The following is a 24,855-nucleotide window of genomic DNA, read 5'->3' as shown; positions in this document are numbered from 1 at the left end:
GACCGAATCCACCAGGACGAGAAGAAAACCTGACACACCGCTCCGACAGGGCTTTTCTCAGGGGCTCTAATCTTAAGGCAAATCATTCACTGACATTAGTAGTCACACGTCTTAGAAACCAAATGTGCCGTGTCTGGTTTACTCTTGATTGTGCTCGTTGCACGCTCAGTAACTCAGATTATAACGCAGATTCTTACTTTGGAAGAGGCCAGAGGCTAAACGAGCAGAGGGCAGTTTCCAAACCATCCCGTTCAGTGCAGGAAGAAGAGTCAAACTCATAGAGACACAGAGACAAACATTAACAGTGCATGTTAAAAACAGCTTCCTCTAAAATCTGACAGATATGTGAGGAGAAAAGTCATCTGAGGAGGGCATGAGAATCTGATCATAACCAAGTCCGGATCCAGAGCTGGAGTCTAGAGAAACACCCTCAGAGTACTTTACAAACATCAGTCCTCCCCAAGACAAAACCATCAGACAAATCTCTTTCACACTCACTCCCTTCTTCATTTACCCTTTCTACCTTTGTTAAATTTGCTTTCTAATAGTGCCAAGATCACATTTTCACTGCACAGCATCACACTTTATGGCGCAAGCATAAACTTTAGTGCCCTCTAGTGGACAAAGTGGAGTAGAAACTCAAACATCTTTTTGGCATCACTTGGATTTTAAAAGCCTTCCTGACATTTGTTGGCAGATTCATCAGAGACTGGAAACTGAGAAAGCTTTCAGAACCTCAGCCAAATGCTAACTTTCTTATTTCACTTTGAGTCATGACAAATAGTCAAAGCTTCAAGTCTAAATTCTGTCTCCTGATGCAAAGTGCGACTGGCGTGGATTTCACGATAACTGTGTCCACAGATACAAACCAGCAGTGAGTGTGCCACAGACTCCTCAGTCTGTCAGTCTCATCTCAGCAGCTGGAAACACTCCTCATCACATCTCACTGCTGGTTTTTTATAAACTGGAACCATGTGTTTCCCCAGGTTCCCTTTTCCAGCAAAGGTTACTCTGTGGATTAACCCCAAGATGAGCCTGTTCAGTCAGTCTGTCAGAGATAAGACCTCTCCTGCTCTACCTGTCTGTGTGTCCACCTGTCTGCCTGAGACCAGCTGCAGACATTACTAAACACTCTGTATAGAAACACAAGGCCGAGTGAGGTGTGATCTAATTTAGACTCTCTGAGGTCATGTTTCTGTTAAAGGCTCTTGGATCTCGTGGAGGTGATGAGATACACAGCAGCAACTGAAACCTAAGCCATGTTTGTGTCACATTTTGAGTGAGTTTGAAATTAACCAGTCCATTTTGTTTGTTAAAATCTTTCCATGAGACATTTTTCTGAATGTGTCTCACATTAGGTCTACTAAGATCACATTTTTATTAAAAATAAAGCAAACACTTGCTCAGATATCAGTTGTTGTGGTGTAGTTTTGAAAATAGTGTGTGGTAAAAACATCTCCATATTTAAGCATCCAAACAAACTGTAAATCAGCAAATGTTAACAGAGCTCAATGGATTCACTGGTGGTTTGGGTTTTTACGACAGTTTTGTTGACCTATAAACCCGTGGACTACACACAGGCCTCATTCCTGGAGTTAGCTAACTAGAATCTGTGTTATCATGAACCTGTTCTGTAAAGCACAGAGTCACTCAGGTCACTAAGAACTCAGGCTGGAGGTCTGCTCTGAGAGGGGACAAACAGGAGGACTGGATCAATGCAGGCATCAGGCTAATGCAGGAACAGGTGAGCAGGTGAGCAGGTTATAGTTTAGATGCTTCAGTTAGAGTGACCACACATCAATAGTAAAGTCTGTCCTGAACTCTCTCTGCTCCTCTCTCAGACACAGCTCCACCAATCACTCTTCAGCAGTCAGTGGAGCACATCAGGCTGGCTCTTTCTTTCTCTTTCTTTCCCTTTCTCCAGCGTCCTCCTGTGGACTGCCTTTCCACAGAGCATGGCACGTGTCTTCAGTTCAAAGTGTATTTACCGAGTCAAACATACAGCAGGTCAGAGCGGCAGAGTGGATCAGGAGCAGGTCCAAGCTAGGCAGGGTTTTTAAGAAGAGCTCAGACTGCTGCAGTCCTGAAGTCAGATCACACAGAGAGCTCAGGCTCACCCTCACACTAACACACTAATGCGCTCACTCATCAAAGCTGCACACAGAGGTGCCAAACAGAGGAAAAACTGATCAGGAAGTCTGTTTTTATGATTTGGCGTCAATTTTGTTTCTGTTTGAGTGTGGCAGGAAGTTTGTGGACCACAGGGCTCCAGTCCTGACTCCGGTCCATGTAGACAAATCAAAACCATATTTGAAAAGCTAACTCCTTTTTTCTTCCTGTCTCTCTGACAGTTTGGGTAGCAGGTCCGTCTGCAGGGGTTGGGTCCGTCAGGTGTTCAGTCTGCAGGTGGACGCTCCCTCGGGTTTACTTGCTTTGTTGAAGGTACTGCTGTGTGAACATGTTGAGCTCGCTGTCCAGCCAGCCCGCCTTGTTCCTACACACAGACAAAACACACACAAAACACACACAGGCTCATTTGAATGAATCAATAATGATTTCATTCACAAACATCACAGAGTGACCACCAGCCTGCTCTATTAGGAGCCCTTTAACCCTTTAACCTCTCAAACAGAGCTGTGTGTGTGTGTGAGTGTGTGTGAGTGTGTGTGAGTGTGTGTGAGTGTGTGTGTGTGTGTGTGTGTGTGTGTGTGTGTGTGTGTGTGTGTGTGTGTGTGTGTGTGTGTGTGTGTGTGTGTGTGTGTGTGTGTGTGTGTGTGTTTGAGCCTTCAGTGTGTGCGTGAGAATCTCACCTCAGCAGCTTGGCCTTGCTCTGCAGACTGTCCAGCAGTTCAATCTTGCTGTTCATGTCAGTGATCTCATCCTCCAGGTTCTGCCGGGTGACATCCACCTGCTGGCACAGCTGAGCAAACACCCCAGCCAGCTCCCTGCAGACAGAGCAGACAGAGGGAAGGCAGAGGGAAGGCAGAGTAAACACAGAGCAGACAGAGGGAAGGCAGAGGGAAGGCAGAGGGAAGGCAGAGGGAAGGCAGAGGGAAGGCAGAGTAAACACAGAGCAGACAGAGGGAAGGCAGAGGGAAGGCAGAGGGAAGGCAGAGTAAACACAGAGCAGACAGAGTAGACAGAGAGCAGACACAGAGCAAACACATGGCAGACACAGAGCAGTCAAAGAAGAGGCAGAGAAGGCAGAGAGCAGACAGAGAGCAGACAGAGAAGAGGCAGAGCAGGCAGAGAGCAGACAGAGAGCAGACAGAGAAGAGGCAGAGCAGGCAGAGGGCAGACACAGAGCAGACAGAGAAGAGGCAGAGCAGGCAGAGAGCAGACAGAGAGCAGACAGAGAAGAGGCAGAGCAGGCAGAGGGCAGACACAGAGCAGACAGAGAAGAGGCAGAGCAGGCAGAGAGCAGACAGAGAGCAGACAGAGAAGAGGCAGAGCAGGCAGAGGGCAGACACAGAGCAGACAGAGAAGAGGCAGAGCAGGCAGAGAGCAGACAGAGAAGAGGCAGAGCAGGCAGAGCAGGCAGAGAAGATGCAGAGCAGACAGAGAAGACGCAGAGCAGACAGCGCAGACAGAGAGCAGACAGAGCAGACACAGAGCAGACACAGAGCAGACACAGAGCAGACAGAGCAGACACAGAGCAGACATTCAGCTGGTTAGGACATGTTTAATCAGTGAATCTGAAAGTGCTCTGAGGTACAGAGGAAGAACTAAGATCTGGAAACATGCTCACTGCTGGACTTGGTGGCTGCAGTTTGAGCCGGTGTAGCTGACGATGAGCTGCAGCTTCTCACTAGCGTAATCCACAAACTGCCTCTTGAAGGCTCTCTCTTTGGCCTTGGTGGTCCAGGTGAGCCTCTCGTAGATGTAGAGCAGTCCGTACAAACCGACTGACAGGGCGATCAGGCGCCAGCCAACTGCCTTCCAGATCTGCACACACAGACACAGGCACAGGCACCGAATAACATGAAGCTAAGGGCTGATATATTCTGGACAAAGGCTGGAGCCAAATGTGTCCCTGCAGTATGAGCTGCTCTGATGAGAATGGAGGTTTGGACTGTTCGACTGGGGAAGTGTGAAGGGTACACAAATATATAATATCATCACTCTTTGATCCTCATTTTCATGCATGTGTTTCTGTTGGTATGTGTATGTGTGCATGTGTGTGCATGTGTGTGCATGTGTGTGCATGTGTGTGCATGTGTGTGCATGTGTGTGCGTGTCCTCACCACACCGCCCACCACCAGGACTCCCATGGAGGTACGAGAGGTGAGAGAGGCCAGGCCTGTCACCATGGAGACCATCAGTTCTTCCTGGGTCATGGCGTTCTGTGGAAATGGAGGCATGCTGGTGCTGACTGGAGTCAGAGCCATGGGCCGAGGGACCTGCAGAGAGGGACCAGCTGATCAGATTGGGGCCCAAGGGACAGACCTGAGGAGGCTAACAGCAAAGGAGGAGCTACAACCACCACAACAAGGTTTACATTGTACCTAAGGGTATTTTGGTTCACCTGGAGCACAAACAGCTGCTGATTTAGACCAATTTACAGTCAGAGCCATCAAAAATATGCACGCACACTTTGGCTGCAGAAGCTGTGTTTAGCTTTGTTCATTCAGACCAGTTATCCTCTTTAAACACTTAACTGAAGCTGTAAGCAGCATAAAAAGGTCTGGTTGTTCTGTGGTCAGCTGTCAGAAACTACACCAAACCATGGATTCAACTTTGATCCAATTCTGAGTTACAGGTGTTCTGGAACAAAAAGTAACCATGCTTACTGGGGACTCTCTGCTGAACCCTCTGCTGCAGAGATTGTTGGCTGAGAGTCACTGATTGAACGTCTGTCCAATGATCATATGTCCACTGAATGTCTATCCACTGAGCATCTGTCCATTAAACCTCTGTCCACTGTAGGTCTGTCCGCTGAACATCTGTCCACTGACCTTCTGTCCACTGAACATCTGTCGATTAAACCTCTGTCCACTGAGCATCTGTCCACTAAACACCTGTCCACTGAACCTCAGCCCACTGAACGACTGTCCAAAGAACAGCTAAGCACTAAGCATCTGTCCACTGAACATTTGTCCACAAAACATATGTCCAATAAACATCTGTCCATTAAACCTCTGTCCACTGAACGAACATCCACTGAACATCTATCCACTAAGCATCTGTCCACTGAGCGTCTGTTAACTGAGTGTCTGTCAATTAAACCTCTGTCCACTGAAGGTCTGTCTGATGAACATCTGTCCACTGAACATCTGTCCACTAAGCATCTGTCCACTGAACATCTGTCCACACAACATCTGTCCACTGAACATCTGTCCACTAAACATCTGTCCATTAAACCTCTGTCCACTGAATGTCAATCTACTAAGCATCTGTCCACTGAGCAACTGTCAAATGAGCGTCCCTCAACTGAACATTTGTCCATTTAACATCTGTCCACTGAACAACTGTCCGCCGTACTTCTGTCCACTGACTGTCTGTCCACCAAATATCTGTCCATTAAACCTCTGTCCATTGAACGTCTGTCCACTGAACATCTGTCCATTAAACCTCTGATCACTGAATGTCTGTCCGCTGAATGTCAGTCCACTGAACATATGTCCACTATTTGTCTGTCCACTGGACGTCTGTTGACTGAAAGTCTATCCACTGAGTGTCAGTCCACTGCACATCTGTCCACTTAAGGTCTGTCCACTAAACATCAGTGCACTGAATGTCTGTCCACTGAGCATTTGTTCACTGAGCATCTGTTTACTGATCATCTGCCCACTGAGCATCTGTCAACTGAATGCCTGTCCACTGAGTATCTGTCCACTAAACATCTGTCCAATGAACATCTGTTCACTGAACGTCTATCCACGGAGCATCTGTCCACTGAACGTCTATCCACTGAACCTCAGTCCACTTGACGTCTGTCTACTAAAGCTTTCTCCCCTGGACTTCTGTCTACTGAGCATCTGTCCACTATTTGTCTGTCCACTGGACGTCTGTTGACTGAAAGTCTATCCACTGAGTGTCAGTCCACTGAACATCTGTCCACTGAAGGTCTGTCCACAAAACATCAGTGCACTGAATGTCTGTTCACTGAGCATTTGTTCACTGAGCATCTGTTTACCAGGCATCTGTCCACTGAGCATCTGTCCACTGAAAATCTGTTCACTTGTTGATGTTTTTCAATCACTCACTGATTTTTTAACAAACCTGTTAGTTGTTATCCATCCCTCAAATTTGTGTTATTTAGGTAAAAAGGTGCTTTTCTGGTGGTTAACACACTCATCTATTGGCTACCCTCTGTACTCTGCAGTACTTCTGTTGCCAAACTGCGTGAACAGTTGTTACTGTTAACAAAAAATTAAATAGGTTTAATAATAAAATACAGGAAACTGGAGGAGCAGGGTGTTCAGACTGATACCTATGAGCCACTCAGAGTCTAACACTTCACCATCTAAAAGAGCCAGTTATAGACCAACATGTACAGAAACCCAGTCATCGACTAACTACATCTATCTACACTAACATCAACAAAAACTCAGCCACAGACTAACATCTACAGAAACTCAGTTACAGACTAACATCCTCAGAAACTCAGTCATGGACTAACATCTACAAAAACTCAGTAACTGACTAACATCCTCAGAAACTCAGTCATGGACTAACATCTACAAAAACTCAGTTACTGACTAACATCCTCAGAAACTCAGTCATGGACTAACATCTACAAAAACTCAGTTACTGACCAACATCCTCAGAAACTCAGTCATGGACTAACATCTACAAAAACTCAGTTACTGACTAACATCCTCAGAAACTCAGTCATGGACTAACATCTACAAAAACTCAGTTACTGACTAACATCTACAGAAACTCAGTCATGGACTAACATCTACAAAAACTCAGTTACTGACTAACATCTACAGAAACTCAGTTACAGACTAACAACTACCGAAACTCAGTTACAGACCAACCTCTACAGAAACTCCAACCAAAATCTACTAACACAGACTAACATGAATTGACTTTCAGCAGTGATCACCTGTTTGCACTGAACTCCATCTTGGCTCTGTTGGGAACAGAAAGACTGTCATTGTCTACACTCTGCTTCCTTATTGTGTTTGTTCACTGGCTCAGCTATCTGCTTGTCCTTTGATTCTGTAAAACCAAAGATTGACCTTTGGCAGCTGGGACCATCAATTGACAGAAAAGCAGCACAACTCCTAGAAACTCTGATGGACACAGCAATATGTCTGGAAAAGTTGTTTTTAGAGGCTGGTTAAAAAGGGTTTCTCAAAGTTTTCAAAGAAAGGAAACTACAATACACAGGGAGAACAATAAAAAACAACTTACTTTTTTTGTGTCTCCTTCAACAACTGACTGATAAATGTGCAGTGTAAGAGTAAAAGGAAAAAGGAGTGGAACAGGTCTGAGGCTGAAGGTGTGTTCACAGACAAAAAAACGGACAGTTTGATTTCACAGAGGTCAACGCAAAGGTTGCATCTTCTCACGCTGACTCAAGTGATACTGTCAGCACGCCCATGGGGATTTAATCTCCTCCACTGACCAGCAGGTGGCAGTAATGCACCAGAAAAGAACAATGATTGCTTGTGCAGATATTGTGATAATAATCTGATAATCATCTGATTATAATCTGATAGTTAATGTGCAGAAGAAGAAGATCTGCGTTCAATAATAAATACAGAGTTTCAGATCTCAGTGGGTGTCTAACAGAAAATAAAGCTACTGACTTCACTTTTGGACCCATTTTGTTCTGGGACATTCAAAGAGATCTGCTGCTGTTGAACTTTCTTCACACCAAACTTTTACTCTTTGAGTAGGTGAAGTGCCCATGTGGATTGAATTATAATGATGTATCAGCGTCTGAAGGTCTAACCTGGTCGTTGTAGCCCATGAGGGCCCTCTTGGTGTTCTTGGGCCCCAGGAAGCGGTTGACCAGCATGGTCCAGCCCAGAGAGAAGTGAAAGCTGATGTCCTCCTGGAAGTCACTGCACAGCTTATCACAGGCCAGGTCATAGCTGAGGCTGAAGCACTGACGAGGGACCAATTTATCCACCTGCTCCCTGACCGGGCTGGGCAGCAGTGGTTTTAGACCCTCTATACACACACACACACACACACACACACACACACACACACACACACACACACACACACACACACACACACACACACACACACACACACACACACACACACACACACACACACACACACACACACAGAGGAAGCTGGTCAGTATGTGTGTCTGGATAATAAAGATAATAGTCAGTCATTGTTGCAGCAGATAAGTGAAATAATTGTTCACATGATGATGTAAGCATGAAATTTGGCACAGATGCTCTCTGAGAGGCCCTCTTTTAAAATAAAACGTTAGACACCCGAAAATGTATGATGGTGGCCATTTTTCAAGATGGTGCCATTGAACGCTTATTATGCCAACAGTTCAAATGGTGATGCAAGCATGAAATTTGATACAAATACTCTCTAAGGGACACTCTTTTGAATAATGATGCTAGATCTGCAGGGTTACCCTGTGCAGAGCTATTAGACCTATGAAGACCACAACGGCATACCGTTCTTTCTCGCCTTCACAGGTTGTGATATTGTGTCAGCCATTCACAAAAAAAGGAAAAAAGACTGCCTGCTAAACATTTGTCCTGAGGCCTCTCTCATCTTTATTAAATGAAGTCAATACCCTCCAGTACTGGCTGATGGTGACCTTGAAGTCCTGGAGAAGTTAGCGGTCCTGATGTACGATAAAACAAGAACAGCTGTTAGTGTGGATGAGGCTAGACCTGACATGTTTGCCCAAAGCAGAAACCATATGAAGCCATTCCTCCAACAAGAGCAGCTCTGCTTCAACACACTAAACGTACTGCATATCAGACAGGCTTTTATTTTTCTTTTTATTTCAAAAGAGTGGCTCTGAGAGAGTATCTGTGCCAAATCTCATGCTTGCATCACCATTTGAACAATTCACCTAAAATTTGCAATGATCTGCTGCACTTCAAAGTTTCTCACAGACAGCAGTGACTGAGTCTGAGTCGGTCACATGAGGACAGTCCATATGTTCAGAGCCAGTCCAGTTGTGTCTGTTGTACATTAGAGACCATTCAGAGGGGTCTAAGCTGAGTAGAGGCATGAGGCCTGTTACCTATCATGTCTGTCTGTGTGCCCTGCAGGGCTCCAGTGATGGACGTGGAGCACCTCTCAGACATGTTCTTGCCAAGACCCTCCTCTATGTACCGGTGCAGCTCCTGAAACAAAACACAACACAAAGATAAGGCTTTCGAAAACAACTGCATGGTAGTGAAGGCAGCAGGGTGGTGGAGGCAGCAGGGTGGTGGAGGCAGCAGGGTGGTGGGAGGAAGTCTAACAGGCTGGTGTTGTCCCAGACCAAACACTGCAGCTTCACACTAACAGGTGCAGTGTTCCCCCTACCACTATTATCTCAGTGAAGATGCAGCACTGGTCTCCTGTGCTGTACACCTGTAAACCTAGGGGAAACACTGAGGTGCTCTTCAGTGATTACATCCATTACCAATGGTTTGATTGGGTCCCACCCCTTCCTCTACAGAGCCAATATGACAACCATTGAATGTGAGAAGTGTCCAGTGTCCCACACTCCACTGTATCTGCTTTGAGAGTGCCGTAGCACGATGCTCAAATCTCCTTGGCATGGAGCTGTGTTGATCTGGAGCTCTGTGGGCTTTTTTAGAGAAAGGAGAAGTGTGTGGTGGCCTGTGCTTACGCTCCTCACAGATGTGAATAGACAGGATTAAGCAGGAGCAGCGTTTTTGGCCTCTGTGCTCATCCAGAGAGGTTGAACGAGTGCACCATTGCTCTGTCTGCAGTGCTCTTACATAACACAGATTACAGGAGCTTTATGCAGGTTCAGTGAGCCAGCAGGAGGCTGGGAGGAGCTCTCTACTCTGCTGCACGTACAAACTGACAAACAGAGATGTAGGAGGCTGGGAAACGCCTCCTCTGGGAGAAGGAATACTTCAGGAGACACACGCACAACTAGGGATGGGTACCTCTCACATTTAAAACGATACAGTACCAATGCCCTGTACCGGGCAATCAGTACTGGTACTCAACAGTACCAATTTTTGGTACTTTTTTGTGTTTATGTGGTAAAAATATTATTTTAAAAAAAAATAAAGTACACTTTCTTTTTCAATTTAACATATTTCCTCTTCAATATATAACCTTGCAATGCCGTGCTCATGTCCAGCATTGAAAAATTACCTACTCTTCCACTCCATCACAGTCACAACGATGCATTTAGGTACCTAAACATTGTACCTTTTGATTTCACCTGAATCAGTACCAGGTACTTTTGACAGAATTTGGTCGGTACCCATAAAAGTACTCGATTTGGTACCCGTCCCTACGCACAGCATCAGGCCCTTTAATTTAAATACCTGAGCAGCTCCAAAGGTGAGCAGAAAACAAATATAATGGCTCTCTAGAAACACTCAAGACCACCACAAGGCCTGCGTCATCACATCATCCTTCATGTATAGTGAAGGATAGTGAAGGATGCTCTAAGTGCCAGCGCTCAGACTGTGTTACTGTTTGTGAAATCATCTGTGATGCAACACCACCAGGGCTGAGCACAACTACCAGGTCTGAGCACAACCACCAGGACTGAGCACAACCACCAGGACTGAGCACAACCACCAGGGCTGAGCACAACCACCAGGGCTGAGCACAACCACCAGGACTGAGCACAACCACCAGGGCTGAGCACTACCACCAGGACTGAGCAACAACAGACACAACGAACATAACAGACACAATAGATACAACAAACACAACAGACACACAAAACAAAACTGAAACAACTGACACAACAAAATCAATAGACATAACAGACACAAAAAACACTTCAACACAACAAGCACACCAGACACAACAGACACAAGAAACCCAACAAATTCATCAGATACAACAAACACAACAGAGTAGGGGTGGGCGATATACCCTCCTTATATCACAATATTTCAAGAAAATGTGTGAAAACGATATCTATGACGATATGGGGGGAAAAAACGACGGACTTATTATTAGTGGTGAAAAGTTCTGAAAAACAGTTTATTGCACATTTTTTTGGAAGCCACTTTTCAAATCATTTACTACTAATATACAAGCTTGAAATGTAAACAGAGCACAGGGTTTCCTACAGGGTTTTTTGAAGCGGAGGAAAATAAAGATAAATAAAAACCTAGAAACTTTAAACTTTTATAAATTATTTATTCAACACAGAAAATAATTTAGCCTTGTCTAATGAAAAAGTATGCAGCCATGCTGAGATCTATCTTTTTATTGAAATATTGAAATTGAGATCAGTCATACTACATACTAAAAGCAAAAGCAGTAGGTAGTATGTAGTGCCTACTACATACTACATTCACATGTAGTATGTAGTAGGCGGTTTCGAAAACAGCCAGAGTCCTACAGACAGCACATGTCTGACAAACAGCCAAAACTGAGCAACACCCAAATCCACAGAAACACCCAGAATGCTTTGAGCTGGAACAGGTCCACAGTTTGTGAAAAGACCAGTGAGAACACGGACAGCGGCTGAGTGCACACTGGTAAGACAAAACGTGTACGGACAGTCAGAAGGCTCAGCTCACAGTGAAGACGAAGCCTTTTACTGAACACTCACATTCTTGTAGACCTTCAGCACCACCGGGGATGGGTGGAAATCCATGCGGAAGTCATCCACCAGCACATGCAGCTTCCTGATCTCCTCGGCCATAGCGTTTGACACCTGAAGGTGAGCAGAGAGCTTGTGAGGACTTAACTCAATCAAACCTTTAAGGAGCTGCAGAGAAGGAACCAAGCACAGACTCAACGAGGGCTTCACCTGTCTCTCCACCTCCTCTGTGATCTTCTTGATCTTGGCCTTACAGTCCATGGTCAGCAGGTCCAACTGCTTGTCAATGAACTCTAATCTGTCCTGACGGTCCTCTTTGGTCTCCAGACAGTAGACCCTACACCCCACAAACATAGACACACATTACTCACAAAGTTTTCTCCACACCCTGACACCCCCCCACACACACACAGTCCTCTAACCACCTGACTCACCTCTGCTCCTGAGCAGCAATGTGGACAGAATCCATGATGCGTCGCAGGGCCTCAGAGATCTGTTTGGCTCTCACTGTGTGCTGCTCAAACTTGGTCTTCACTGCTGACTGTGAGATACACTCCTACAAAGAGAAGCAAAGAAAGGAGCACAGATATCACCACAAACATCACTGTGCAGAGCCTAACTAAAGCTCACTGCTCTGGTTTTCTACCCAAACGGGGCCAGATTTAGTCTGAGTGGTAATCAGCTGTTATCAACTTACAGCAGGATTGTAAAATAACTGGCTGAGGAGTACTGAAGTATGTGACCCAATAAAATTGTCACCTTTAGCTACATGTATGAAAACTCACCTCAAACCGCCTCTCAAAGTTCTGAAACTCAAACATCCTCGCCTGAAAACCTTCAGCGAGAGCTCCACCTGAAACAAGACACAAACTGTCAGACTGCTGTCACCCACTCACAGCCCGTCACTCACAGCCTGTATACTTACAGGATAAGTTCGGTTAATACAGCTTTTACATTGTTTACAGAATAAAGTAGAACAAAATACTCACCCAGAAGGTTTTCCTGATCCAAGCAGTGCTTCAGGAGATATTTAGATCCAAAACCGTGCAGCGGACGTCCGTATAATGGGATCCATCGGGGCATAGCCAGCGCCGCTCCTAAAACTGCATTAATCGTCCAAAACCTCGTGTTTTTCACCATTCCATGATGGAATCATCATGGTCCGCTCCGGGTTAGTCCTCTGTTGCAGTCTGTGTCACTCCAGACAGCGCTGTGTGGCTGTAATGACCTCTGAACTGATAAAGACTTTGTTTACGTTTGCCCCTCCGCGCATGCGCAGTACTCTCTGGAGAGCTGACTCCACTTCCTCCTTTCTTTGAGGGTCAAACGTAAACAAAGTCTTTGTCAGTTCAGGGATCATAACAGCCACACAGCGCTGTCTGGAGTGACACAGACTGCAGCAGAGAACTAACCCGGAGCGGACCATGATGGAATATTGGTGAAAAACATGAATTTTTGGACGATTAATGCAGCTTTAGGAGCGGCGCTGTCTATGCCCCGATGGATCCCATCATACGGACGTCCGCTGCACGGTTTTGGATCTTAATATATCCCGAAGCACTGCTTTCATCAGGAAAGCCTTCTGGGTGAGTATTTTGTTCTACTTCATTCTATAAACAATGTAAAAGCTGTATTAACCGAACTTATCCTTTAATACTTCCGGGGATCTTTTTGTGCTTCAGCATATTCTTACATAGGTCATCTTAAACCTCATCATTCCTTCTTCTAAACTCTATGAGTCCTGTCAGACCTCTCACCTGCTTCAGGCATTCCCTGAGCCTTCTGCACACGAGCCTGGAGCACTTCCTTGGCAGAGACAAAAAAGATACGGTCGCTAGCCTGGCCCCTGTCCACCACACCCAGCTCATCCACTAGGAAGTTGGTGCAGCGGTCCATGTGCTGCCTGCGGACCTGTTGCAGCAAACAGAGCCTTTGTTCAGTATGAGGGTGGTGCAACAAGAAGACAGCCTTTTTTGGACTGCTATGATTCAGATGCTCATGTATTTGAACTGTACCAAAACAAACACATGTGCACATAGGGTAAGTGTGAAAAGTCAGACCAGTCTGCATTCTGCTGCAGACCACTTTCATGCGGGTGACTGACTTCAGCTCATGTCTTTGCATACGCTTAACCAAAGAGCAACATCCGGTTCAGAAAAATGAAGCCTGCACAGAAGTGCTAAAAGTTGCTGTTTAGCAAGAATCTGCTTGAGGCTGGCTGCAGAAAAACAGGAAGTCATGTACAGAACAAGCTAAAAAAATGACTTTTTGGCATCAAAAACACATTTACAGCCTGGTTTCAAAAACATCTTGGGTCTACAACACTGATTTCACCATCGGAACACATCGTACGGCAAGTGATTTTTTTTTTCTAACCCGGCGGTTTTGAAGTGATTAGGATCGTTTGATTGTCCAATCAGAGACACAGCTCAGCTCACGTGACTGACAGACACCCTGTAGCTGTTAGAAAGGAAGCTCACAGCTGGTGTCATAACCAGTGTGGCTGCGCGTGTGGATTGGCTTCATTTCACAGTATCAGGAACAGACGGGTGACGTCAGGAGACTACGTCTTTGTTTTATACAGTCTATGGCTGTAGCCTGTGAATGAACCACAGTAAACTTCACCTGGCACCATGGCCCAACCACAAAAACGTCCTGAACAAATAAAAAGTCACAGCTTTATCATCATGGCCCGATAACACAGAGCATGACTGAGCAGACTTTAAACTGTGGTACAGTTACGTCAGTCAGGGAGCGGAGAGGCCCATGGACTCCAGGTGATTCTCAGATCACACCCAGCAGACTGGATGAAGTGGTGAAGAGAGGTGGTAATACAGGTTAATCTGGTCACCAGCTTAGGACTACCGCTGAGTCAGCAGCAGGTTAAAGCTGTGCTAAACCTGAGGGCACACGTCAGAAGTCACTGTGCCAGGCCTGTGTATCAGACGGGGAGAGTACTCTGAACAGGAGGGTTAGGCCCAGGAGATAATATACAGCTGCTCTGGTTGGTTGGTTTGAGGATTCACATGAAAAAAAGTTCAGATGAAATAAAAGCTTGGTCTAGAAATTTCCAGCAGGAGAAAGTGACTCCGACAAACCTCCTCCATGTACTCAGGCTCTGAGGCTGAGGCATCCCATCGGTTGTTCAAGATGAAGATGTTTGGGCTGGACAGGCGCTCATTGACTTTGTGGAAGAAGGACTTTTCCTGTGGGGAGAAATCGTTCAACATTACTTCAGAGAAGCATTGTGGACAACATGAAGAACTAAAGTCCTGCAGCTGTAAAATCATCCAGCAGTGGCTGTCCGACAGAACAGCTGGCTCTGTTTAGACTGAACATAAGGACATTTTCTGATTTCCTTTGAGACAAGAATGTGTTTAAGTCTTTGGCAAATAGATGAAAAAAGACGTTTGAGGGAGAAACAATGATCAGGACAAATCCATCTACAAATAAACAGTTGTTAGATGTAGTCCTCAGTGTATCCTCTGTGCCTTACCGTCTGCATCAGTGTAGACTCAGAGTTTGCCACCAGAACGAAAACATCAGCGTCCAGGCAAAACTTGTCAATCCAGCTGTCGAGCTCTGTGGTGACATCGATGCCCGGGCTGGAGGGAAAGAGGGTAAGAGTCAGAAAGCTGCAGCTATCTACAAGTAAACATGACAGCTTTCACTTTTTTCTCCTGTCACTGCAAAAATGCCGTGTCCTCAGGGCCAGGCTGAAACACATTTAACACACACTCCCATTAAAACCAGATGTAAAGAGAAACACACCACGTGTTGATGTGGAAAAGTTTCTTTCACCAATTGAAATAAATGAGGAGAAAAAAGCTGGATTTCCAGCTGCTCTGGTATGCTCGTGTAGATGGGAGGTGGACTGCTCATTCAAACCAACGAATCACCTGGGTGAACGAACTCAACTGAATCACTTTCTGAAAAGATTTGTTCATTTTTCAACTTGTGTTGCGCTCTCCTCTCTCCCGTCTACTGTCACTCTCTCTAAGAGTCGCCAAAGTCCGTCCTCCCTCTCCCTTTCATGTCAGAGATATTTAGTGACTGAACCAACAGGTCGGAGTTGGTCAGGAGCCTTGTGTTGTTAAAGCCTGCCCCTAACATCTCCCTGTCATGTCTCCCAATTTGAGAAAGTAGCAAATATTTCATTAAACATTAGGTCACAGCAGCAGCAATTTAATCACTGGCATAAATCTGCTCTTTTTTCTCTGTGTGTCGCGCACAGCAAAGTTCCAACCCGACGCAATCATACACGCACAGGCACATGCACACACACAGGTCACGTGACTGACAGGTGCCTTATAACTGTACTTGAAGCCCTTGCCACTTCCAATATGGCCGCGATAGCCAAAATCTGTTTCTGAAGCAGACTCATGTAAGCGCCGGCAGGGAATCTTTAAGCACAAGGGCTAATGATATCAATGGATTGAAACAGTGCTTGTTGATTCTCAACAGGAACCAGTTTTCAATGCCCATCCCCACCACGGACAGTTAGGGCTCTAATTTCGTGGCGCAGTGCAGGGGCCGCAAGCCCGGCACACCCTGTGCAGTGCTAATTTCGTGCAGCGCACCACTGTGCGCTGCCAGTTTGACTATTTGGTAGACCGTCTGCACAGAGATGGGTGTGACGGCGTGCCAGGGGGAGTTGACGGCGCACCAGGGGGAGGTGTCAGCAGATTCATGTTGGTGCAGTCACAATTTTGTGCCAAAAAAAGTGCGCTGAAAGCTCGCCAGCTCCAACCTGGTCTATCCTCGGCGCAAAGCAGAGCGCACCCTCCGCAGCTGTAATTTGGTTACAGGCGCACATGTGCGCACATGTCATCAAAGCCTCAGAGGCAGGTTTCCAGAGTGTCGGGGCACATTTTAATACAATAAACAATCACAGTAATCGCTATTTAATGTAACCATCTGAACCAGCATATACATTTATATCTATATTAACTGTCCCGTCATATCTGATGTCAGATTAAAGCCGTTTGTCATAATGGAAAGTTAACCTGACGGCAGCTGGAAGTCTGATGCACATCTTACAATTAAACAATAAACAGCCTTAACATCTGATACTGAGTATATATCTGGCTTCTCTCATTTCATTTAATTCAAAGAAAAGAGGGAGAGAAAAGACGAAGAAAAAAGAGACAAAATAAATGAATGTCACTCAGGATTTACCTGTGATTTCCCATATTTCTCTGTTTTAGTCTTTATTTTTAACGTGATCTAAAAAGATGGAGTACATTATTGTAAGGAGGATGAGGTAGAGACACTGGGAGAGTATACAGTATATCACCCAAGGTTCTGCTATTTGGTGATGACAAACCAGGAGTGCAGGTGGATCAAAAGTATTCTGAATGGATAAGCCAGCTGTGTAACTGTCTCTTCATTTTGTACTCCTATTAATGACAAAGGAACAGATTAAATCTGTCCCGGGAGCTGGCCCACACGGTGGCGCGCTTCGTGTCCTCTGATGCGCCCCGCTGTCCATTCTCCTGCTGCAGGGACAGCAGCTCTGACCGTCTCCGCTATCGGCTCTTTCCAGCATACCTTCCGTGGTGCTGGGGATCACACAGACCAATCAGACGCTGCGGCCGCAGCACATTTAAAGGCGGAGGAGGAGAGGCGCTCATTTGATTGGTGAAAACAGCGCTCGGCTGTGTTAAAACCACTCACGGCTTTTCTCCTCCCTCTCTGCCATTTGCGTGGAGGGAGGCGTGGACGCGCTCCTCTGCGCCTTGACTGCGCCTCTCTTGGCACTGCAGGAAACTTGCGAAGTGTGTTGGTCATGCCCTGTCCGTGCGGCGAAGGCCGGTGCAGGGCAGGTGCGCCTGCGCTTGTGCCTGGTCTACGAAATTAGAGCCCTTAGAGTTTAGCCCTGCAGTGCCCTCCTGATGTAATGTGGGAGCAGCACTCCTTCCTGTTTGCCTCAGCTGCCAACCTAATCCTTTCAACTCTTATGTTTGTGTTGCGGGTGTGTCCCCATGTATGTGACTTTGATAACGAGGTGACCTCCACCTTCTCCTGCACACAGTCCTGGTGTTACCCCTTCATTAAGCTAGTGTTTGTTGTCACTAAGAGGGTTGTTTCCACTGTTTGTTACCACAGTTAAAGGGTAAGTCCGGACAGTTTCAGGAGTTGGGTTTAAACGGCTTAGGAGTGTAAGAATAGCAGACAAACAACGGCTTTGCAACAAAACAGCTCTTGTGAGTAAGAATGAATTTGTGAAATAACGTTAACATGTCTCTGACCTGTCCACCAACACCAGGTCGTCCCGGAGAAGAGCACACTTGGCTTTAGGCCACATGACACACACCAAACTGCCGGCGTCCAGGTCCTCGTCCTGGTGCAGAGCGTGAGCTAGCTGGTTCACGGTCTGTAAACAGATCAGAGTAAGCTGGGTTCACAGATACAAACCAACATTCTGGGGTTCACGGATCGTAGAGAGAGGCTCTGCTGACCTTTATGCTCTTCCTCTCCTCAGAGCCTTCAGTAAGGAGAAAGGACTCGTTACCATCCGTGCCCTCCACCCTCAGGAAGCAGTTGGTGGTGTGTCCTATTCCAGAGGGCAGCACCTTGTCGCAGAGCATGGCATTGATCACTGAGCTCTTTCCGTTACTTGTCCTGCACAACACACAAACCCACATGAACAACAGATTTAACTCAAGTCTTTCCTCGGTCTCACTTTCTGTCTCTGTTTCAGCTCAGTTACCGCAGAACCTAGGTCTGAACTAGTCCTATGATAAAAAAAATCTGTTACATAAGATGGCTACAACTCACAGCACAGCTCTGACTTAGCTGCACCCAATAGACTACAGAGGGAAAAATATAGATACCTCCCAAAGAAGACCACCTTCATGTGTCTGCGAGCGAGCACTTCTCCAATCCCAGAGACCTTGTTGAGGTAACCTCGAACCTCCTGGACCTGTTCCTCTGTGGTGACCGGGTCCAGCTCATCATTTTTGTGGGTATCTAAAGGAATAGATGAGGAGTATGAGGTTCATTCAGCATACCTGTCATACTAAATTGATGATGTGCGTATTTGGACTTGGTACCGTGTGGTTTATGAGTGTCATTCACATCTCAGTTTCTTATTTCTATCTTTGAAATCACTACACAGTATATTTGGCTGCCTCTTTTATGATGCCCAGCTTGAACCATGGTGCAATGACGGCCCTGAAGCTCCTATGTATATGTTTCTTAAACTCTTCTGCAGTCTGTTCAGTGAAAAACAAATATATCACAGAGACAATGCTGCAGTCATTTCAGGAGTTATGCCATGCTTTCTTTAATCTCAGCATTTCTAACCTGCTCTGTTCACAGTGTGAACATGATCTTATGGAGTGCTCTCCAGGTGATTCAACTTGTAAACTATGTGAGATAATGGAGGTCTGGATCATAAGTGTACAGCAGTGAGGTCTCTAGGTGCAGTAAGCTGTGTGTTCTTGCCCTCTCTTTGCTGAGCTGGAAGTGAAAGTGAAATGTAATAAGTCTGACATACTGAGTCTGCTACCATGACCAGGACAAAGTGACCTTCATGGTGCTAAATTAGAGACTGCACGTACAGTGGCCTAATAAACAAGCATATCTCAAAGAGTCAAGAGGGCAGGAGACGTAGGTTCACATACCTTCTAGAAACACAGCACTCTCCTTGATGTAGGCCGCCAACTGTTCAAAGATCCCGTTGATCTTCTTCTTTGCCGTGACAAAGTGCTTGAGCGGTGATGCATTCACTTCCGCCATCAGTCTCTTATCCTTCTTGCCGTGGACTGCGTTGGTGTTGGGTCGGGTGAAAACCAGAGACATGGCACTGGAAGGGACACCAAAACCACAGGAATAAACCACATGAACATCCAGGGAACTGTCCAGGATCAGAGGAAAGACAACCATCAGCAGTACTGGTTTTTACTTCCCATCACTGTCCAAATATTTAAGTTGACCTGTCTTATTACTCATTGTTAGACTTTGCCTTTGAGCTAAAACGCAGTTACTGAGTCTTCATGTTTAACTAACACAAGATAACAGAGAACATGTTTAATGTAAGCTCCTGAAAACTCCACTGAGAGAGACCCAGGGCCTTCAGTGACCTGGAGTTTCCAGCTTTGTGTGGTCCAACATGAGCAGACCATGGAGACTGCAGCTCCCAGCTGAACCCAGTACAGGATTTCTCTCCGTGGCTTCTGTCTTAGAACATGTAGGGCTCTGTGTGTCACTCTGCTTTGAGATTTGTCTCTGGCTTTTGGGTTTCTGCACACATCGCTGTGCCTTGTATGAGAGAGCAACTCTGTCTCCCGTACATAACAAACCAATGGAGCTGGAGCACTGGTCTATCTTTCTTTCCATGGCTGTTCTCCATAGACCACTATCCTCTTTAAGAGTGATGCTATAGTTAGGGGAAAATTTCAGGTATCCAAAAAAGAGGAACGTATTTCTTTCATCATATTCTGTTTGTTTGCAAAGTATATACCTGGAATGTACTAAATTCATTAATTGGCAAGCTTAAGCTCGAATGATTTCTTAAATATTTAAGTAAAAAAAAATAGTGCACTTTTTTTTCAACTGTGTTATGGACAAAAGTTGTGACTGATTTTCCAACATAAACCCATATCATACTGAATTTAGAGTTATTCAACATTTCTATGTCAGACTACACTCCTAGAAATGTTCCTCATCATTTATTTCACAGTTTAGACAAAATGTAAAAGAATTCGGGCTCAAAAAATCCCAGCAACACAGCTGACAGGACAAGAAGAGAGAAACCTGTCTCTACAATTCTACATTTAGTGATGCTAAGTGAGCCCGACCAATCCATTAATCGGGCCAATTATGCCTGTCACCGATTAATCAACATCGGCCAAAATGTAGCCGATTATAAAAAATTTTGCTCCGTGGAGATTCTGTCGCTCCTGCTCCTGTGTGTCTGTGTGTTGGGCTGCACACTGCCCGAGTGCCCGCCCCCTCCATCCACCATTATCTAATGCAAGACTATAGAAAGGCATTTTAACGTTGTGTTAGTTGCTCATTGTGTGTTTACAGTTTGACTTTTTTTTCTACTTACTGTGTTTAAAGTTTGACTTCTTTATCTATTATTGTGTTTAATGCTTGTTCTTACTTATCATTAGTTAACACAACAGTTCTTATGTTGACAGTTTTATAATTAAAGTTCCTTGTTTTTATTTAATAGTGTTCTGTCTCTGTCTTGAATCATATGGGTATTATAATAATTTGTCTTCATATACAGTATATATCCTGTGTATATCAATTAATCTATTATATACATCAGCCCATATATTGGATATCGGTCGATATATCGGATATCGGTCGATATATTGGATATCGGCTTTTTTTGCCCCCAGTATCGGTATCGGCATCAGCCCCAAAAATCTCATATCGGTTGGGCTCTAATGCTAACACAGTTGACATTTCCTTCCTTTTTTAATTGCCTTTGTGCCAACTGCAGACCTTGAACATGTCACCACCTGACCTCCATCAGCTCATATTTCCGCTGATTTTCTTCACAGTTTGTTCTTTATAACATCTATAGTAAGAACAGCAGAAATTGTTGGTAACACAGTTGATGAACAGTTAATGCGCCCCATATACAGACAATCATTCTGATGAAATATTGATGAGGAGGAGCTGAAACATGCCACACTTTCTTCAAGGTTCCCACCAAAAAGGATGGAACCTCAGTTGATTGGGGTCATGGGACTTTGCTGATTTATAGGGTTTTTTTTTTAATGGGTAACACAGTCGACACAGATTTCTTGGACACACACAAAGTGACCTATTTTATCTAAATTCATTATCTAAATAGTTTTTTAAACAGCTTTGTCACGTTTCAATGATTATTTTGGAACAATAATGCTGAAAATAATAAACACAAATATGTTTTCTAGTGTTAATTTTGAAAAGCAAACTTGACAAATGAGAAATTGGACAGCACAAAGAGTGCAAATCCCGACACATGATCTGCCTTTTTGCTAAATAAATGACGAAACCTGCTAACTTTCTGTATGAAATGAAAGTGAAATTTCAGCCTAATGACCCACTTTTAAATTGGTCATTGCTTGAAATTAGAATTATGTAAAATTGAAAAGTAAACCCCATGGACTTAAAATGTACCCAGAGACAGGTTTCTCTCTTCTTGTCCTGTCAGCTGTGTTACTGTGATTTTTGAGCCACAATTCTTTTACATTTTGTCTAAACTGTGATATAAATGATGAAGGTCACTCCTAGGGAGCGTAGTCTGACATAGAAATGTTTAATTACTCTAAATTCAGTATGATATGGATTTATGTTGAAAAATTAGTCACAATTTTTGTCCATAACACAGTTGACAAAATAATGCACCATTCTTCTTACTTAAATATTAAAGAAATCATTCGAGCTTAAGCTTGCCAATTAATGAATTTAGTACATTCTGGGTATATACTTTGCTAACAAATAGAATATGAAGAAAGAAACACGTATTTTTTCCAGTTTTTTTTTTCATACCTGAAATGTTCCCCTAATTAAAGAATCACTCACCTACATGGTCGCGTGTTCACATTTCTCCTCTGCCCTCTGTTTTGCTTATGCCCTGATGCATTTACACACTCACACGCAAGCACACACGCAGAATAGAGAGTCAGGAAAAATAATGCCTCCCCACCGTCTTTCTGTATGTCACCTGTCGCTCTAGGAAGGTTTTGTGGAGTGAGGACATAGAAGGTGGCACAGCTGTTCAAGAGGTTTGTCAGCCTTTCACCTCAGCTGTAAATGCACAAATCTAAGTCCTATGATCATATGGAGTGGTTTGGTCAGAGACAGCTCCCACTGTCAAGGTTTTTTATAGCATAGAAATCCCAGTGTAGCCTGCAGATTCTAAAAAGGATGATTAGACAACATTTTTGTCTTACGGGATTCATGATGTAACATAGAGTAATGTAATGCCAGGACAGGGTGCACCTCAGTCTGCACTCCTACTTACACCTGACCTGACATTGAACTTTTCAGCTTAGCCTAACTGACTGGAGTTTCCTGCTGAGAGACTTAAGCAAAGAGAAACAATCTTACTACTGATTCATGAAAGGCTTTAGCACATTCCTTGGAAGTCTCATCAACTAAAAGGCTCATGACCTGGGGCTAATTTTCCCTATTTAACCCCAACACATCTGCTCAACCCTGGCTTATAACTTGGTTGTGATGCAAGACACTGATGCATGGATAAGAAATATGACAGTAGGGAAATAAGAGGGCGTAAGAAACCTGCAGGAAATCATCCACTGGACCAGTGATTGGCTCGGATGGTGGGAGGTAGGGGACAATGTCTCACACCACAACTTGCCAACAGGTAGTAAACTTTAAACCTTGATAGGTTATTGTGTAATAGTTATAAAGATGGCAAACGCTTCCCCGACATGACACTATTAGATATGATTGTGTTTCTGTCTCCGGTAAAGTCTTCATGATGAGTTTCTAGCATTATTCTTAAGTTACAATGAACAAACACCAAATTAACGATGCACAGCAGCATAGGCTGAATAAGTCCAACACCAAATTCATTAAAATCACTCTCTGGGAGCTGAAAATCAGATGAATTCCTTCATTTTATGTTTCAATCAGCTTCTACTGATCTTGAATAGCACAGTGCATATTCTTCATGGTTGTGTTTTGAACTGTGAAAAGTGAAACACATCAGCACAGCCCAATGCAAAGGACACTGACTGCTGCAGCATTCTCCTGCTGAAACCTACACTTTGTTGTCACATGCAATCTAATCTATTCGCTGGATGGAATGTGCAACAGTGAGTTATAACCTGTAAATGTAGCTTTTACTTTTGTGTGGGTCTGCCTGTTCAGTAAAGGATATGCCATTACACTTAGCTGTGACCTTTCACACAGTTTGAAGGTAACACCGTGGGCATGGTTTCCATATCTTTATCTTCACCTTAAGCTCCCAGATACCAACATTCTAAGAAAGTTTAGCTTTAGACAGAAGCAAAGAACTCTATGGACACACCCAAATAAAGTATGTTGGGTTTAATTAGCTAACAACAACCAGACGGGCTAGCTTTTGTTAACAAAGCTGTCTCATACAGCTCTAATTCCCAGCGGTAAGCAGGTCATGATCAGCCAGAGTGCCTCCTATCTGTGGTTGTTCTTATCTTATTAACATGGATCCACTGTACCTGTCACAGTCCTGTAATTACAACGCGGTAGCTGATGCTAACTGACAGGCTAAATAGCCTGGCTACATTAAAATTAGGTTAGCGGCTACAGTTAGCATATCAGTACCAGTGGCCTGCTGAGCGACAGGCTGTCAGCTGTTCTTACTCCGTGCCTTACCGTGGATGGGGGTCGTTCCTCAAAAATAATCCTCTCGCATCCTGGACCCTCGGCTTTAAAAATCTCTTTTCCAGGGAACTAATGCTACTCCGGGCAGCTGTCGGTAACAGGCGTTAGCTCTCTGTGGCTAAAGACAAGGGGGCGTAACAATATGTCAAAAAGCGGGCGCAGCTGTCACGTTAAGATCGTTTTCACCGTTCAGTTTTTAACACGGTACGTAAATCAGATTAAATCCAGATGAACAACCGAGGGTCCGGTCCAGGATTTCGTTTCAGAGCTGATGTTGTGCCTCTCTGCGCCGTTGAGTGTGAGACGAGTCGACCTCTCTGAGTAACAGAATCACGCTAACGCTGCTGTACCCAGCCTCACGCGCCAGGGGGGTCACGTGACTGCTTCGTTACGTCATGCTTGTCAGTGTTTTTTTTTTTTTTTTTTCCTTCATTCAAAGTGAAAGCGCTCAGCAGTGTCACCTACTGGCCCACACACGAGACACAGTGTGCGTCCTCTATGTGGATGTGTGTTTTGCTGCTGGACGATGCACATGTTCGTGTTCTCAGTGACAGCTGTTCTCTTCAGGCATCAAATACGCAACCATTAAAACAAACAAGTTAGACTACGTTGACAGTGGTCATCATGCATCTGTTTAATAACCACAAATGTGTATGCATTATATAGCTAGAATACGTGTAAATGAAGATCAATATAGATATCAGTATCAATGTGCAATATAGGAGTCAATTTATCAAAATAACACATTCATTCGTAGTAGTTATTATAAAGTCATATAATATTGTAATATTATAATAAAGTAGGCCTGAATG

At 44.6% G+C, this 24,855-nt stretch overlaps 1 protein-coding gene across 1 annotated transcript; it reads right to left on the bottom strand.

Moving 5' to 3' along the window:
- Nucleotides 1-1,893: 1,893 nt before the first annotated feature.
- mfn2 (mitofusin 2) lies at nt 1,894-24,428 on the bottom strand. The gene is made up of 18 exons (XM_074681372.1): nt 24,035-24,428; nt 19,333-19,514; nt 18,541-18,676; nt 18,166-18,328; nt 17,956-18,080; nt 15,201-15,309; nt 14,803-14,910; nt 13,462-13,615; nt 12,490-12,557; nt 12,139-12,260; nt 11,915-12,041; nt 11,714-11,818; nt 9,191-9,293; nt 7,910-8,130; nt 4,245-4,400; nt 3,749-3,945; nt 2,811-2,945; nt 1,894-2,494 (listed from the first exon to the last, which is right to left on the bottom strand). The coding sequence occupies exons 2-18, from the start codon at nt 19,508-19,510 to the stop codon at nt 2,425-2,427; spliced, it is 2,277 nt and encodes a 758-aa protein (XP_074537473.1). The 5' UTR covers nt 19,511-19,514; nt 24,035-24,428; the 3' UTR covers nt 1,894-2,424.
- Nucleotides 24,429-24,855: the final 427 nt, after the last annotated feature.

The sequence above is a fragment of the Halichoeres trimaculatus genome, unplaced genomic scaffold (assembly GCF_033239565.1).
Source record: "Halichoeres trimaculatus isolate MK-OKI-2021-1 unplaced genomic scaffold, fHalTri1.1 fHalTri1_scaffold_11, whole genome shotgun sequence".
NCBI lineage: Eukaryota > Metazoa > Chordata > Actinopteri > Labriformes > Labridae > Halichoeres > Halichoeres trimaculatus.
This window is presented reverse-complemented; position numbering and strand designations above follow the sequence as displayed.